Consider the following 17,362-nt stretch of genomic DNA (forward strand, 5'->3'; position numbering starts at 1 on the left):
AGGTAAGAAAGAAAGAAAGAAAGAAAGAAAGAAAGAAATCATTTATTCGGCAAACACATAAAATCCAAACATACAAAAGAGTAACAAATAAATATCGAATAAAATATGTAAGCCGAAATGGCGACCAGCTCAGCATGGTGCCAAGGTATCAAGCCAAGGCGCTGATTTTCAGCTGGAACCAAGTACAAGGTAGGTGTGCGAGTAGGCCGCAGAGCTTCTTTTCAAATGTAATGGTCGCTTCAAAATGCTAAATAGAAATTGGTATATTGTTATATTTTTAACCCCCGACGCAAAAAGAAGGGTGTTATAAGTTTGACCGCTAAATGTGTCTGTCTATCTGTCTGTTTTACGATTAGGATGCGGTTTTTTATTTGATAGCTAATTTTAATGCGGTTGTAGATATGTTTTATCAAAATCGGTTTAGCCATTCAAAAGTTATAGCGAAATGAATATTGAAAGTCGGGGGTTTATTAATTAGTTAAACTACTCACTTTTTCATTATTCTGCTAGTGATCATACATGAAACAAAACGTAATGTTGTGATCGTGGTTTTGTATGGTAAGGTAGCTATAAACAAAACGTAAAACGTCAAAGTCAAACAACTATCGACTGACGTGTAAATTCTCCACGGCGATTCTTGGTTTTCGAAAACGTTTGCGAAACATTTTCAGTCTACGTTTGTATTATCAATACATCGATTCGATAAGCTATTATCGCTTATGTCCACGTAGTCCTAGCATATTAACAGGTATAATTAATTTTCCATACTTTTATTTCACCGTTGCAAGTTTACATTAAGTTTCATATCAAAGTTTTGAATTCATAGTAGAATTTAATTTTCTTACCTTTACCAAGAGTACTTATTTAGTACGTGCATTTTAAAAAGTAGTATGTGCCTACTCAATTCAATAATAAATTTAGTTGCTTTGTGCAATTCTACAAAAGAGGTTATTGTTTTTTAGGGGAGAAAATGTTGAGATTCGTGTTTTTCTTTGCTGCGGTGCTCCAGTGTACAATTTCTCAACAGTATCAGCAGAAAGTTGCCCCTGGCGTGCCTCCACAGAACTACCAGGTGTGTATCTTGTCTGTCTATCTATAGTTTAATTTATAATAGAATAAAAAATATTACAGTTTTTTGATTATGACCTCATTCTATGAACCTATTCATATTTTTTAAAATTATTACTGTAATATCCTAAAGAAACTAGTTTTTTCTCTTCTTACGGTCCCTTATATGTGTAAAGGTATTCTTATTTCACTTCTTATTAGTTAACAATTGAAATAGTGGTTTTAAATTGGTTTATAATTACCTCAACTGTAACCGCAACAACTTTTGGGTGATTAATTACATTCCTAAATCAACCTCTATAAGTTATAATTAAAATGACCTCATGTCCATCTACTAGGTGTAATCAATCTTTTTATAAAATGTTATAGAAATGGGCTTAGCTTTTTTGAAAACTAACATAAAAACTTCCACATCTGTAATATTAGTAGAAGTGGCATTTTGCATGTACCATGGCAATCATTCAAGCATTACTGTTTCCCAGAGAGTCCTTTTGCTAGCAAAAATCTATGTACAGTCAATCACACATCAACCTACCCAAATTCATTGCAAACTCGCCGCTATTACCATGCCATAGAGGTTCATGTAGGATAACTTGATGTGTTGTTGACTGTAGTCTATCTTTTTCATACATCACTATTAAATTACCAATTACTCACTTTCATAAAAACAGAGACCAGCTGTGTGTAACATACATTTTCAAAAAGAAAAAAATCTCACAAATCTCTATGACTATGTTATGATCACAACAACTTTCTATGACGCCATAAAAGGAAGTATTCATTAATTATAACAGTTGATGCTGTATATAAGAGGCTTTTGGTCACTCCAGACAAAAATTTACATATCACATTTATTTTTTACAAACTTCACTGTTTAATTACATTTGTAGAAGTTAGGGATTTTCCACGATAACATTAAAATGTTTACAAATAGTTTGTAAAATATAAACATTTATATATATGGGCATTTCTCTGTAAGCTCGTACAGGTCCCATATAAATGCTGTCCTGGCAATTATGTTTAAAATTTGCCAAAAAATCAGGTCGTATTTCGAAGAAAATTAACTATTATCTTAGTTAGATAAGGGGGCCCACTGAATTTATGCGTATTTTTCGAGTTATTAACGATTTTCCAAAAAATCATGACAGATGACTGTTTGAGCCATCAGGGGACTGTTTTTAACATAACAGGGAACTGTTAAATGAGACAGAGGACTATTATACTTTAAAAAAGTAATTTTACATTAATGATTCATTTATTATTTTTATGACATATTTTCGTTTCAATAATCTTTATAAAAGATTAACAAAAAAAACTTTTTTTAAACATACATATCAAAAATTAACCTTAAGTGCTAAAAACATTTTGTACCCACGGAGATCAACATTAGTCTTATTATTATAATATCAATTATTAAATGCTTTATGCAGTCTTATTAGTCAAATACTATTATTAATATAATTATTAGGAAGTATTTACTCTTAAAGTAATATATTCTGAGACTTTTCTCAATCAAATAAGGCTAAATAATAAATGTTTAATTATCACAATGATCTTAACATTTTAACAAGATAGCACTCGAAAACCTGTGCTTGAGTAGAAAACTGATAAAATATTCTCTCTCCTTTTAAAATCAAGTCAATATTATCCAACTTTTGGATTACTTGATCAAATGACACATCTGCAACATCATTATCATCTATTCTAAACATCTGCATTTTTTGATCACAAATCTTGAGGAAAGTAACACGTAACTCACTTTCATTGTTATCAATATCATTAATTACGGCAGCATAACGATATTCTATATTTTTAGCTGGATATTTTACAAGAACGTAATCTCCAGTATTGTAATATGAATTCCCAATACCACTCGTTCCTGCAATATCATCGTTCAACCTCTGAGGAGACGTACGTATCATTTCAGGCTTAGCAGATTCGAAATCTTCCGGTTCGGACTCAGTAAACACTTTTTCTACTGTCCATCTAGGTTTTTGAGAATAGTTAATACTGCCAATCTTATAATGCTCACAAGATCCGCTGTTGCAAAAGCAACTGAGACTTTTCATTGTAAGTGTTATACGTTTAGTTGGAATGCCTAGGATGGAGCTGGAATAAATACCTGCAACCTGATGCACATTCAAAGTGCCTTTAAAACCCTTCTGATCGGCCGCTTCCTCTTCAACTTTATCGACCAATGCTTGGATGACATCGCTCTCGGATTACTTTAACAAACTGCTCAATATTATTGATGTTGCCTCCAGAATTAACAACAAAATCAGCTGTTCTTTTGCACGTTGCTCCGATACCATCCGGTGCACCTTTTCCATGGCCACTTTCGGTGTAGTTCCATGTAAAGTTTTCAATATCGGGTATTCTACATCGTTTAGCTACAGGTACATCTAAGCCATTGAGATTTGATTTTTTCCGGGCCTAGGCAACGACTTAATTTCTCTAGGTCTTTCAGTAACAACTTTTTAAAAGATCGGTCTCTCTTTTGTAAGTTTCAGTGTAGTATAATTTTCCTTTAACTTTAACTAATGACGTCGCCAAACAACGCTTTCTTAAGTACTTCTTTTCTTTGATCAGGCTCATCTAACATTTTCAAAATCTTTGTCTTAGGTGTATCTTCAACGTTCTTTTTGTTTTTAATTTTGAATCTCTCTAATCTCTTTTTGTACTTTTTCAAGTTTTTTCTCTAAACGTACGATCTTTTCGTTCCTTTCCTAGTTAAACTTCTTTCGTCGCTTTGTGGCTTCTTTTTTTCTTTGCTGGAGACTAGCAAATGGAAATATTTGATCTGGAACTGGAGTGACGGGTCTTGTAAACGGAGTACCTGCTTCTGAATCTGATAATGGCATATTTTCTCTAACAAAAGTATTAGTGATGTTTTTCAGTCTTAGTCTTTTGGCTCGATATACAGTACAATGTTCTTTCCCCTTCTTTAAAGCCGATCTATGTTCACGAGATGTCATGTCCTTCTAGTGAAGGACTTCCGCAAACCTTTTTCTTTCTTCTTTTGTACTTTAACTTCTCCTTTTCTCGCATTTCTTCTCTCTTTTGAGAGTCATTTTTCTTTTTTTGGTATCGTAGTCGCTCTGCTTCTCTCTTTTTCTGTAGTAATTCCTCTCAGGACAACTTTTTCATTTTAGGAGTCATATCATCTGTGTTCGATCGCCCTGTGTAAAATAATACAAGTTTATGAAATAAAATAACGCTAAGTAATGATACTTTGATGATTCTTATATTAATAAAGCAGACTAGTTGATAAATTTACACATATAATATATAAAAACAATAAACAATACATAAAATACACAGTCCCCTATTGTGTAAAACAATACCCTGTTGCATTTTCTGACAGGGAACTGTTGCCAGGGGACTGTGTTTTTCGGTTAAATTTCTCAATATTTCCAAAACTGATATAAAATGTTTTTTTCAGAACCTATCAATAAATTTAGACACAAATAATACAACAATAAGCTATATTCAGAGATAATTAATGTAATTAACATAAATACCATTACTTACCAGAGGACTGTTTGTGGTGGCAAACGCATGTCCTACTCACAAATGACACTCTAACACTAAATTAAATGGTGATGTGTCGCCGCATTCGGCAAGGTTGTAAAGTTCACGATAATCTGCGTTCCGTTTCACTAAGAAAATGTTTGAAAATATTACAGTTTTTTTTAAATATGGATTTACATTCTTGACAGGGGACTGTATAGAAATTTTGGGGACAAACTTTACATTTGTTTACTAAATATAATAAAATTCATAAGAGACCCTGTTTTACGAAAATAACATAATTTAATTATTATTCTTTGCCATGGTAACTGCCAAATGTGTGTAGTTTCAATGAGTTCTTCATAAATATTATTGTTAGGCGGCAATACAGTGATGGGGACAGCCAAGAGACTGTCTTTTTATAACTTCTTTCACGTCTAGAAAACAAGTTAAAATAGTTATGGTCCTAAAAACAATGTGCCCGTAAAGTTTCAGGGTTAAAGTTTCATTTGGAGTGATTTTTTTATAAATAATGAAATTACTTTTGGAAAAAATCGGTTGGGACAGCCGATTACGAGGTTACAGAGAATCACCCATATATATGTCCAAGATAACATGGACAGATTTTTGATATCTGTTTGTTTACATTATCAAAAGCACCATCAGAAAACTGAACATATTTTATTATCACATGTCCCTCTCGTATGAGTGTCCCAGCTTGTATCCTCCGAAAGTAAATACTTTTTCATAGTTTGTAGTAGTTTTACGACCGGCGTTAGTCCTCTATGTGAATGCTGTTGCCTATTATTAATTAAGTACTTACTAGCTTTTACCCACAACTTCGTATGCGAGTAAAAATCTGTTTCCCGTGGGAATTTCAGGAAATCCCTTCTTAGTGCTCCCCTACACTGTCCTAGGAACCTACACACCAAATTTCGGCTTTCTACGCCCAGTAGTTTCGGCTGTGCGTTGTCTGTCAGTCAGTAGTTTTATACAAGTAAATATATAGATAGTACTTCATATACATTAATAAAAGTGGCAAAATATGCATGTGCCATAGTGCTGACCGTCAGCCAATCAGTCTCACTCATATAGATAGTACTTGATATACATTAATAAAAATGGTAATATATAATGCGTCAACTCGTGAACGGGTGCTGCCAGAGGGAACTGGTAATCTCGTTTCTCATATATTTTTATGTAAGTTAATTGTATTTCACATTGATATATATATATTATAATCAGCACTCGGATCACAATCATAACCTGTTTTGATATACCTTTTGACTATGTACATTATGTACTTTTATATATTATTAGAAAAAAACATTGTAAGAAACAATAATGGTAAGCCGATCTTGCATGATAGGGACCAACACATATGTATAATTAACCAAACAAAAAACGTTTAATAAAAGATCGAGCTGACCAGTTCCCCCCGGCAGCACCCGTTCACGAGTTGACGCGTGAGTCAGCCATCGCGAAGCTCAACCACAGTAGAGGGAACCTCCCGACCCGATCCACATAGCTTACTTGCAATTTTATCATATGTATAGAATAGATATTATTCAAAATGCCTGCTTGCAGGATGGTTACATTTGACTTAAGATCTATGTAAATCTTACAAATAAATGATTCTATTCTATTCTAATCATATCTGGGACATGTTTTGCGGCACGACCGATATCAGCTGCTTCAACGTATTATCATGGGCAAAATTGTAGGCAAATGACGTGCTGGGAGACGTAACATATCATAGTTGAGTTGTAACATATGGGAGTGGACTGGAATCACCAGAGTGGAACACCTGTTTCGCCTGGCGATGGACAGGGACTGGTGGTCAACCTCCAGTAATGGAGAGGCACTGCAACAAGAACAATTCTATTCTAATGATAGCTATATAAAGGGTATTTTTAGCATCGTTTGAGGGATATTTTCTTTCTTGTTATCTTGTCTATCTTGTTATTTTTTTTTAAACAGAACTACCAACCCCCGCCTCCCCCTCAACAACCTGTCCAGCAACAAGTAAGTTGAATTTTATTTTTAACCCCCGACGAAAAAAGAGGGGTGTTATAAATTTAACCTGTGTATCATCTGTCTGTGGCATCGTAGCTCCCGAACGGATGAACCGATTTTCGTTTAGTTTTTTTTTTGTGTCATAGATAATTTTATCCCGAGTGTTCTTAGCCGTGTTTCATGAAAATCTGTTTGGCCGTTCAGAAGTTGTAGCGAAATGAATATTGAAAGTCGGTGTTTTTTTTTTAATTTGTCTAAGAAATAAACTTGTTAGTCTATAGACATTTAATCTCTCCCTTATTATCTGTTTGTATGTTCATACCAATACTGGAAGGAGCTTCATTAAAATTTTGACATTTTTAATAATGATGTAAATTCGTCCTCCTAATTTTTAATATATGTATAAGACCTATATTTGTTAATTGACGTCCTTGGAGAAAAGGCTGCGGTGAAGTTTGTTGCGCCGCTTCTTCTTCACCTGCGCTTTGGAAGCCGGCAGTAGACTTAGTTTAAGTAATTTTTTTGACGTCAATAAGTGATGTAACAGACAGACACACTTGGCGTTCAAACTTATTTTCAATTATTCATTCATTTATTCATTCATCAATTCATTTATTCATTCATCAATTAATTCATTCATTCATCAATTCATTTATTCATTCATCAATTAATTAATTAATTAATTCATTCATTCATTCAATTCGATCGAGTCCTGGCACGAACTCAACTCGCACTAGATCGATCACCTTGTCCACTTCAATACTCTGAACCATTCAGTGTTGACTTCCAAGTATCTCCTCAAATCGTAGCCGCCACAACAACAATATCAACAACAGCAGTACCAGCCGCCCCCGCAGCAGTTCCAACAGCTGCCGGTGCAGAACGTCCCCGTCCAACAGGCGCCCGCGCAGCACCAGGCGCAGGGACACGCCCACCACGGCGGTGAGTCTACAAACTCAACGCATTTATACATTAGACCTTCTTTTGGAGATCTGTGAACGCCTGCGCTAATTTATTATCAATTATCATACGTCATCATATCGAGTACCTATGTTATTGCTAACACTGGTGTCAGATTTTATACAAGTCGCCTAAGGGCATCTGACATGACTTTTACGACTACTTACCGCCATGTAGTGGCAGGTAGTCGCATACACACTAGTGAACTAAACAGTCAACCAGTGTGCGGGTTTCCACACGATGTTTTCCTTCACCGGAAGCAAGTGGTGGTCTATGAAAACTACTTTATATCAGTCAAAAATATCTTAATCATTACACCAACACCGCTTCACCGCTTGAAGCAATTATCACTGATACTTGCTTCAAGCCCGGGGCTTCGCTTCCGTGAGAATTTTGAGATAAAATATAGCCTATAGCCAATCTTGGATAATGTACCTTTCTAATGGTGAAAGAATTTTCGAAATCGGTTCGGTAGTTTCGTAGATTACCCGCCTCAAACATACAAACTCACAAACGCTTACCTCTTTATGATAGTAGTATAGATTTAATATGTTCAATTTTCCTCGTTTCAGATCCCCAGCTCCTGAATGTTGCCAACATTAACCAGGAAAGAGAGTAAGTATTAAGTATTTCCATTTCATCATAATCATATGCAGTCCTCCGTGCCCCACTGCTGGGCGTAGGCCTCCTTCCGTCCACAACAACCATCTCTGTCCTGGGCCATGCTTAACCATAGTTGTTGCCAGCAATTTCCTTTACATCGTCGACCCGTCTAACTAGCGAACGGCAAATTCAAATCATTTATTCAGAAATTAGACCTTCACAGGCACTATTTCTCGCCAATTTTTATATTTATAGTTATTTCTCACAAGCTACAAACTACTGGCATTTCGGAACGACCACTGCTGAGAAGAAATGCCGAAAGAAACTCATTTGAACAGTGTCCCATCATGCCAGATCGGCTTACCATTATTGTTTCTTACAATGTATTTTTTTTTCTAATAATATACAAAAGTATATAATGTACATAGTCAAAAGGTATATCAAAACAGGTTATGATTGTGATCCGAGTGCTGATTATAATAATAATAATACTGCTGCTAATAATAATAAATTTTGAACACTCGAAAAATTTGCTGTGCATACAAAGTCTTTTAAGTCACACATAAAGGGGCGTCACAAATATTTTGTAATTTAATTTTTAGTGTTTCGTACTTAAAAGATAAAAGCCTCTAAAGTTAAAAACGGCATCCAATATGATCACTTCGTTATCAATTTGACTGTTTGTCTGTCAGTCAATTTTTTTCTTAGAAGCGCGTAAAGGTATCATATTGAAATTTGTATCAAACTAGCTTTTTGCCTTTGGCTTCGCCTGCGTATATTTCCCATGGGATCAGTTTTTTTTTCGTATTGTAAGGTACCCTATGTTCTCCATACTTCAAACTACATGTATGCAAAATTTCAAGAAGATTGGTTGAATAGATAGAGCGTGACGAGGTTACACAAACAAACAACAACGTATTATCGCATTTATAATATTAGTTAGGTTGGTACAGAACCCTTCGTGCGCTAATCCGACTCGCACTTGGCCGATTCATTATATCTGTATCATATCTGTTTTTTTTACAAACAATTATACAACACATTAAATCTAAAATTAAAATAAAATAAAAGTTACAAATAAAAAACCTCCTCAAACACGCCGTACTGAGGAAACGTGCCCAGAATGCTGGCAGCATTTCCTCGCTGTACTGTCAGACTTGTACGCCGAGCAAAGAAAATACCTGATCTCGGATCACCAGTTGTCCGATTTATTTAATTAATTATATATTCTGTTTCATCGCGCCAGCCATATCCAGGAGCACATGGACGTGCCTATAGATACATCGAAGATGTCCGAGCAAGAGCTGCAGTTCCACTACTTCAAGATGCATGACTCCGACAACAACAACAAGCTGGACGGATGCGAGCTGATCAAGTCGCTCATCCACTGGCACGGTGAGTGGATATTCACCTATACGGCATTTTAGTGTTGTTACAGGACAGGGTCTTCATAGTCGTATTCCTCATGGCCGAGGGTCGTGGTCATTACGTGGAATTAAACACACATAACAACTTTCTTGGCATTAGTAATGGTGTGGTTTGCCATTGCCTTCTCCATTTCACACACAAGTTAATAATCAACCAGTGTGCAGGTTTCCTCACGATGTTTTCCTTCACCGGAAGCAAGTTGTGGCCGATGAAAACTACTATACATGAGTCAGATTGGTAAACAAACTCATGTGGCACGAGTAGGATTCGAACCTGGGACCATTTGATCCACAGGCGGGCGTCTTAACCATTACGCCACCACCGCTTCGTATAAACAATACAGGGTGCTGTGTGTCAAAAGATACTAGGCCACAAAGTTGGCAACGCGCGCGTGACACGCGTTGGTAGACTGCACGACCTTGGGTGGGCTTGGATATAAAAGTATATTAAATAAGGGTGTTTTCTTCGAAATTGTATGTGCTTTTTGTGTATTGTCAATTTTTCGTGTATTTCACGTATTCATGTTTGGCTGTATTAGTTATTTTGATGTAATTATCGCGTGTATTTCTTCCTTCTTGGAGAAAGTTTAGCATTCAACAGGAGCCGCGCCGTGGCTGTGCTAACTTATGCTAAGTTTCGAACAACCAATGCAATTTTGTTTGTCGTAATTCACATTATTCGATTGGGTTAGGACGCACGAGGCGCTGTGCTTGGTCTAACCGTACAGAAATTTGTAATTGATTTAATAGCCTATGTATATAAATTAATATATCAATTTGAACCTCGTTATGCATTTAACCACAGTATTTTAATAAAGCGAAAAGAATCTTAATTAGTGATTAAAATGACTAATGCACTAGAGCCTAATCATTATTAAAATAGTCGTATGAAAATAGTGTCGTGACTTTATTAATTTCGTAAACAATTACAATTATATTTCAGACACAATTTGTAAATTGTTATTGAATAAATAAATAAATTGAAAAATTAGTGAATTATTATTATTTTGTTCAATGAAATCAATGTTACGAAACTATTTTCATGCCACTAGTTTCGTAATGTGAATCAAGCAAACACTTTCATTACACACCATCGCTCATTTGTGTTTGTCTCCACCAGAACAAGGGCACAAACAGCAGCCCCAAGGGGGGCAGGCGCCCGTCGGGGAGAAAATCTTCAAAGACGACGAACTTATAAACCTAATCGATCCGATTCTTAACATGGACGATCACAATCGAGACGGCTATATCGATTATCCCGAGTTCATTCGAGCGCAACAAAAGAGTCGCCAAGAGGGCAAAGCGTAAATCTGACATTCCAATGACGTTCCTATTTTGAATTACGGCGCGAAATGCTGTGGCGGGATTTTCTAAATTTAAATGTAGTTTTGCAAATCCATACTATAATATTGTAAAGATTTTTGTTTGTCATGGATAAACTCGTAAACTACTAGGCCGATTTTGATGAAATTTGACACAGAGATGTGGGAAACCTTCAGGTTACTTTTTATTATGGCTTTACCCGAGCGAAGCCGGGGCGAGCAGCTAGTTAGATATAAATAAAGTGGCCGTACACGATGCAGTTTATTCTCAATAGCATAAACAGACAGATAATTCGACCCTAGGATATACTCTCAATATTACTTGAGTCAACCGCCACTCGGCAAGATGTTTATTGAAATGTGAGCTTTATATCGTTCGTTAATAGGTATATTTTACATTGACTAGACGAGAGCTGACAGCGTCCGCTAATATTTTGACTATGTAAAGTGTGTCTACTGAGGACGATTTAAAGCTCATTTTTCAATGAACGTCATCTTAACATGTGCGAATGGTGTAAGCTCGCTATAAAACTGGATCATGTAGGATTTTGGATGTCTTGTTGACGGCGTCGCTACTGTTAAATTTTGACAAGAATCTTTTTTTTTTTTTACTTGTATGTGTCATTATTCTGTATACCGTATTTGGAGACTTGCATTAAGAGCATATACTTTTTTTTGTTCATCCTTATGGAAAGGCAAAGCGATCTAAGCCCATAGAGCCATAGAGCATAGACTATGTTTGAATCTCACTTTTGTTTTATTCTCATAAACATTTTGAATCCATAATGATTTCTCTATATAGATAAATTATTTATCGTAAGAATATCGTTAAGATTTGCAAAAATATTAATTAAAAATTATAAAATCGCGCCGCAGATTTGCTATTTTTTTTTTTAACATTTAACTAATATTTTGGAGATATATTCTCCTCTTAACATTTTGTGATTTCCGAAAAAGCCAGGAATAAAATAATTTTAAGGATTTTATTTTGTTTTCAATTTTATCTATGGCTAATAATATATTCGAAAACATTCTAATGTAATTCCAATTTCCAATTTTTCCGATTTAACGAAATTAAGAATTTAATGTTTCCAAAAAAAAAAAAAACGTAATCGTAAACTCGTTTTGTTTTAATTTTTATACAGCTTTGTAAATTTGTTTCCAAAATCTGCCAAGAATTGCAATACCAATTATAACTTTCAAGATTGGTTGATAAACACCCAGTGTTGCCAGCCGACAGGAGACAGCGCCCTCAATTATTTTCATCACTTTCTTGTCAGACTGTAACAATCCAACCTGTCAATATCAATCAGGGTTTTCGCAAAATATTAAAGACGTTATACTGCATCTGTATTAATTAACTTTATTCCCCAAAAGTGACAGCCCTACGTTTAGCTTCCAATGCGTTTATATATCACGTTGAGGTCGCCACTCCCCCCCCCCTCTACCCTCTCAGCCCCTCCATCGCCCGGCGTGGGGTAGTTTGAAATTCGACCATGGGAATCAAGTAGAATCCGTCGGTTGTGCTATCACTTTGGATGTAGGTACTTAAGCATCTTGTCACAATATATTAATACTTGTCTCAAATTCTATCCTAACTAATATTACAAATGCGAAAGTAAGTTTGTTTGTTTGTTACCTCTTAACGCTCTATCTACTCGCCCAATCTTCTTGAAGTTTTGCATACATGTAGTCTGGAGTACGGAGGATATAGGGTAACTTTCATCCTGGAAAAGTAACTGCCCCCGGAGGAAATCACGCGGGCGGAGCTGCGGGCAAAAAATTGAAAAACCATAACTAAACGCCAAAATATACTTTTAAAAGTTAGATGAAGTTTAGGGCATCTATCAAATTCTTTGTCCGATATTATTGCTATCTCTTTCGTACAGTCTATAAGTTTGAAAGAGATAAAGAATTTGAAAAGTCGAATGTCACCGTTACGAAAGACTTTTTTTATTACAAAAAACATATCTTTGGATATGTTTACGATTATTGCAGTATTTTAAACAAAATCAGACCTTATTCCATTGGCACAAAGTGTTGATTCGTATGTAACACTGTACTTACTGAATTTTATTATAATCAATATGTTTGTAATGAGCGTGAAAAATATTACAACGATGTTTAAATTATTCTTTTATTTTTATCCAATCAGAATATTTAGGGTAATTTTTAATTCACTGCAGTAATATATATTTTGTTAACCGAGTTGGTTTCCAATGAAAACATTTTTAAATAATACCGGCCAAGTGCGAGTCGGAATCGCGCAATATCTATAAAAACGGCGTAAAAAAAAATCACGTTTATTGTATCTATACATAGTATTTATTTTATTCTGTTTTTTGCATGTCTTGTTATATAGCGGCAACATAAATACGTTGTCGGTTAAATTTTTTGTCTGTCTAATTATAATTATTAACGAGAAACAGCCTGGTGACATAGACAGACGGACAGTGGGACTTTAGTAATAGCTTCCCGTTTTACTTTATTGGTGCAGTCTACAGTTGACGGGACGAGTTTGCAGTTAATTCGGGTAGATTCATGTGCCGTTGATTGTACGGAACTAAAATTACCCATTGTAAAAAAAAATTACTTCTGCTCGCCTTAGAAAGATTTAACTATAAATATGATAAACATACATGGCATAGAAAGACAACCTATGCCAACTTATTTTTTATTATGTATATGATGAGTGTGATCTGTGAAAATCCATAGATCATCAAAAAGAAAAAAAAAAAAAGAAAATTAATTTCTTGTACGAGTATCTAATTTCTCGTGCTTCCAACTGAAAGTATTCATTTACTCGAATTTAATTCATTATTTTTTTATATTTCAATTTTTTAATGTTTTTAATCTTAAGCTTCTCTCGAATGGGCATTTAATCGTATTTTTTTTAATTTAAAAATATCTTTCAATACCTACTTAATTTTTACCTTTTACCTACTTGCTTTTTTTTCAATACTACTTTATTTCCTATTTACCTATATATAAGTGTTTTAATTACGTCATCTAAATTATTATAATTTCAACAAAAAGGACCTTACAATTTCATAAATTAGTCAAAATGTAGCCATTTTCAGTTTCAAAAGTATCACAATGTAAAATTCAATGAAATATTTTGAAATGTCAACCACCGCTGCCCTCTATTGGGATTCCTTATGAAGCTTCAGTGGAAAATTGTTAACTGCGCATTTTTTAATACCTATTTTATGCCCATCTCCAATATAAAAATTGTTTTTTTCTCCACTATTGTTAGTTAGATATTTTATATAATAATTCTATCCATGTGGTCGTCCAAATCAAAAGGGACTTTATGGCGGCTAGCGCTTAGGTCTATAATGCCGTTGTTTTGTATTGGAACAACGGCAATAAAGACCTAAAGTGCCAGCCGCCATAATGTCCCTTTTGATTTGGACGGCCACAAATTATGGTTAAATTGCAAATTGTAAATAGATTCATGGTGTTTTATGTATATTTTGAAAAAATCGTAATGTGTTTTGTAACCGATCGTATTTTTTTAAATTTAGAACGTGGAATTTATACATTTCTATTGAAATAAAAACTTAATTGTATTTTCAAAAATTGTATTTTTTTATTTTATTAATTTGATTGATTCAGAATATTTTTTCGTATTGACTTAGCTAGTCTTAGACAACATTAACACTGGTGGACACAAGACTGCTATAGCAGTTTTAACAATAAAACTTATTTTGTTTCGTCGGTTGTCCGCTAAATTGACATTATTGAAAAAAGAAATACATTATTTTAATTAGAAGCCTTTTTTTGGTGTAAAAAACTTCATACATATATATTTTTTAGATATTGTAAACAGCAACTTACATATATATGGCCGTCCAAATCAAAAGGGACCTTATGGCGGCTGGCACTTAGGTCTTTATTGCCGTTGTTCCAATACAAAACAACGGCATTATAGACCTAAGCGCTAGCCGCCATAAAGTCCCTTTTGATTTGGACGGCCATATATTTCTGGATCGACTAATTGTAATGGTTGTGCAAGATGTAATTAAGATTGACTGTTGGAAGTTAAATAAATTTATACAATAATTTTGGATTTTTATTTTATTTATCAAGATTTTTTTGTTATACGATATTTATTATTATTTTTTATGATTTTTGATGATAACAGACACAGACAAGTTTATTTGTTAGACAAATTAAGAAACCCCGACTTTCAATATTCATCGGCTGAGCCGATTTTTATCAAACATAAGAATATTTTATAGTTATTAATTTAAAAAAAAACCCTATTTTCAATATTAATTTCGCTTATTAGAAACCACCGCATATAAATTTGCTATCAAATAAAAAAACCGCATCCAAATCGGTTCACGCGTTGATGAGCTACGCTGCCACGTACGCAGCAGACACACTTAGCGGTAAAAGACGAAAGATACCGCTCTGTCTCTTCTCGTGTAATTCTAATACGCGTTACTCTTATGATCGAAAAGACATACATACATAATGAAGTTTGTTTCTATTAAAATATTTTTTATTTCATACATTCTCATACACCAAAATGCTCTCCATTACATCAAAAGAGGTGCAGGTCCATTTCTTTTTTGTTTTATGTTGTCTGTCTTTTGTCCAGCTGAATTAAATGTCAATGGTATATTCTTGTAGATTATTCATTCTATAATATAAAACCTAATCTAACCCTGTCATTTATAATTGAGCATACTTTAAGCTTAAGTATGTTTTGTTTCTTTCTGTCAATGTCAAATGATACCTATTAAGTGCGATAGTAGACAAAACTCATAAGTATAACTTAAAGCCATGCCATGCACAGTCGCGCTCCGTTATTTTTACGTGCGTCGACAGACAACACAGAAATTGAATGAAGTTTCGACGTACGTCAATGTCTAAACCTGTAATTATAACGTGCTGTGTCGTCGCAAAGCACCACGACTGAGCAATGGAACACGGCTCTTAAAGTATGTTTTATTTTTTAAAATCAATAACAGGGTATGATTCTAAGGAGTATAGTCCTATAGCCTTTTTAATCTATGAATATCCCTGTCAAAGTGACATGTTCGCGTGTTTTCGGCATATAATATTCTGTTGGTTGAGAATCGCGGCCTTGGTGGTAGAATACGGTAATCGCTTACTATGAGGCGGACCGTATGCCTATTTGATGTATAAAATGTTTGAAATACATTCAACGGCTAATATTATGACTAAGCCGCGTTTTGTGAAATGTGATTACAACTTTAAACTGCCCAATTTTTAACTGGGGTAAGTGACGTTTTGTACTTATGACAATCTGAACACTATCGACGAACTGGAACGAACATTGCGTTGTATGTATGTAACTTTTATACCTATAACCCAATGAAAAACCAGTAATGTATGCAGATTTGCTAAAGTTCGGCGAACTGTATTGCGATAATGTTAGCTAGCTAGATTATGATTTAGACTAATTACGGTCAAATTAATTATTAATTATCGCCTTGCACATAAAAATCAGCCCTACTTATAAATGCGACAGTTTGTTAGGATGTATGTGTGTATGTATGTTTGTTATTATTTCACACAAAATCTACTGGACGGATTGCTATGAAATTTGTACATGGGTAGAATATAACCGAGAATAACATAGGTTACATTTTATCCCGAATATACCATGTTATAGTTAACACTAAAATACCTAACATAGAGATTTTTTTGTTTAGTTTATCTATATGGAAAGGCAAAGGGATCTAAGCCCCTACAGCCAATAACATAGAAAGTAAGTTTAGGAAAATAATACTATTTTGTTTTTTTCTTTCAGGGCAAGTAGACAAAAACCACAGAGCTTATAAAGATAAGGAGTTGGAAGACATACTGGAACAGGCCCTAAAACACACAGATTTAAATAAGGATGGATTTGTTGATTACACGGAATATGTGATTAATAACTACAAAGCTAAAATAACTGAATCTATTGCCAAATAAATATTGTTGTAATGAAAAATGTATTTAACGCCATCTATTGTTGAGTAGCAGTTAATAATTATCTGTTTTTACAGTATATTTTGAAAAAAATAAACTTTGTTAAAAATAATTGTCTATTATTTTTTATCTATTGAAAAAGGTATGTATACATAACATTGATGATTATAATTATAATGGTATTTTTTTATTCTCCAAACTTTAACTTTATCCTATATGTATTTTAATGTAATGTTTTATTATATTTTTTAGGCCCTGATGGTCAAGAACAAGAGACGGTAACGCTTTACAAGGATTCTGACTTTGAGGAAATCGTCGAGGGTGCTATGAAACAAGCGGACTTTAATAAAGACGGGTACATAGACTATGGGGAATTCAAAATGGCTACGTTACGATAGTGAATTAAAGATGTATTATTAAGAGCATTATGTATTTTTAAGATTTTTAAGAGCCCGTATATTTTTTATTTATTTGTAAATACAGATATTTGGCAATCTATACTTCTCA

At 34.3% G+C, this 17,362-nt stretch overlaps 1 protein-coding gene across 3 annotated transcripts; it reads left to right on the forward strand.

Moving 5' to 3' along the window:
* Positions 1-593: 593 nt before the first annotated feature.
* On the forward strand, positions 594-17,355 carry LOC128682002 (multiple coagulation factor deficiency protein 2 homolog). 3 transcript variants are annotated; one of them, XR_008406079.1, is made up of 8 exons: positions 594-748; positions 963-1,072; positions 6,559-6,603; positions 7,404-7,536; positions 8,127-8,169; positions 9,404-9,552; positions 16,695-16,997; positions 17,108-17,240. XR_008406079.1 is itself a non-coding variant. In XM_053766421.2 (7 exons), the coding sequence occupies exons 2-7, from the start codon at positions 971-973 to the stop codon at positions 17,251-17,253; spliced, it is 618 nt and encodes a 205-aa protein (XP_053622396.1). In that variant the 5' UTR covers positions 594-748; positions 963-970; the 3' UTR covers positions 17,254-17,355. The 3 variants fall into 3 exon arrangements, 2 of the variants coding, with proteins under 2 accessions (XP_053622396.1, XP_053622395.1); XM_053766421.2 differs by lacking the exon at positions 16,695-16,997 and having other exon boundaries at positions 17,108-17,355; XM_053766420.2 differs by lacking the exons at positions 16,695-16,997; positions 17,108-17,240 and adding an exon at positions 10,705-14,956.
* The last annotated feature ends 7 nt before the right edge of the window (positions 17,356-17,362 follow it).

The sequence above is a fragment of the Plodia interpunctella genome, chromosome 29, assembly GCF_027563975.2.
Source record: "Plodia interpunctella isolate USDA-ARS_2022_Savannah chromosome 29, ilPloInte3.2, whole genome shotgun sequence".
NCBI classification, from domain to species: domain Eukaryota; kingdom Metazoa; phylum Arthropoda; class Insecta; order Lepidoptera; family Pyralidae; genus Plodia; species Plodia interpunctella.

Coding starts and splice junctions, on each gene's coding strand:
- LOC128682002 (XM_053766420.2), top strand. CDS start 971: ATGTTGAGATTCGTGTTTTTCTTTGCTGCGGTGCTCCAGTGTACAATT. Junction 1,073..6,558: donor TGCCTCCACAGAACTACCAG/GTGTGTATCTTG, acceptor TTTTTTAAACAG/AACTACCAACCCCCGCCTCC. Junction 7,537..8,126: donor GGGACACGCCCACCACGGCG/GTGAGTCTACAA, acceptor TCCTCGTTTCAG/ATCCCCAGCTCCTGAATGTT.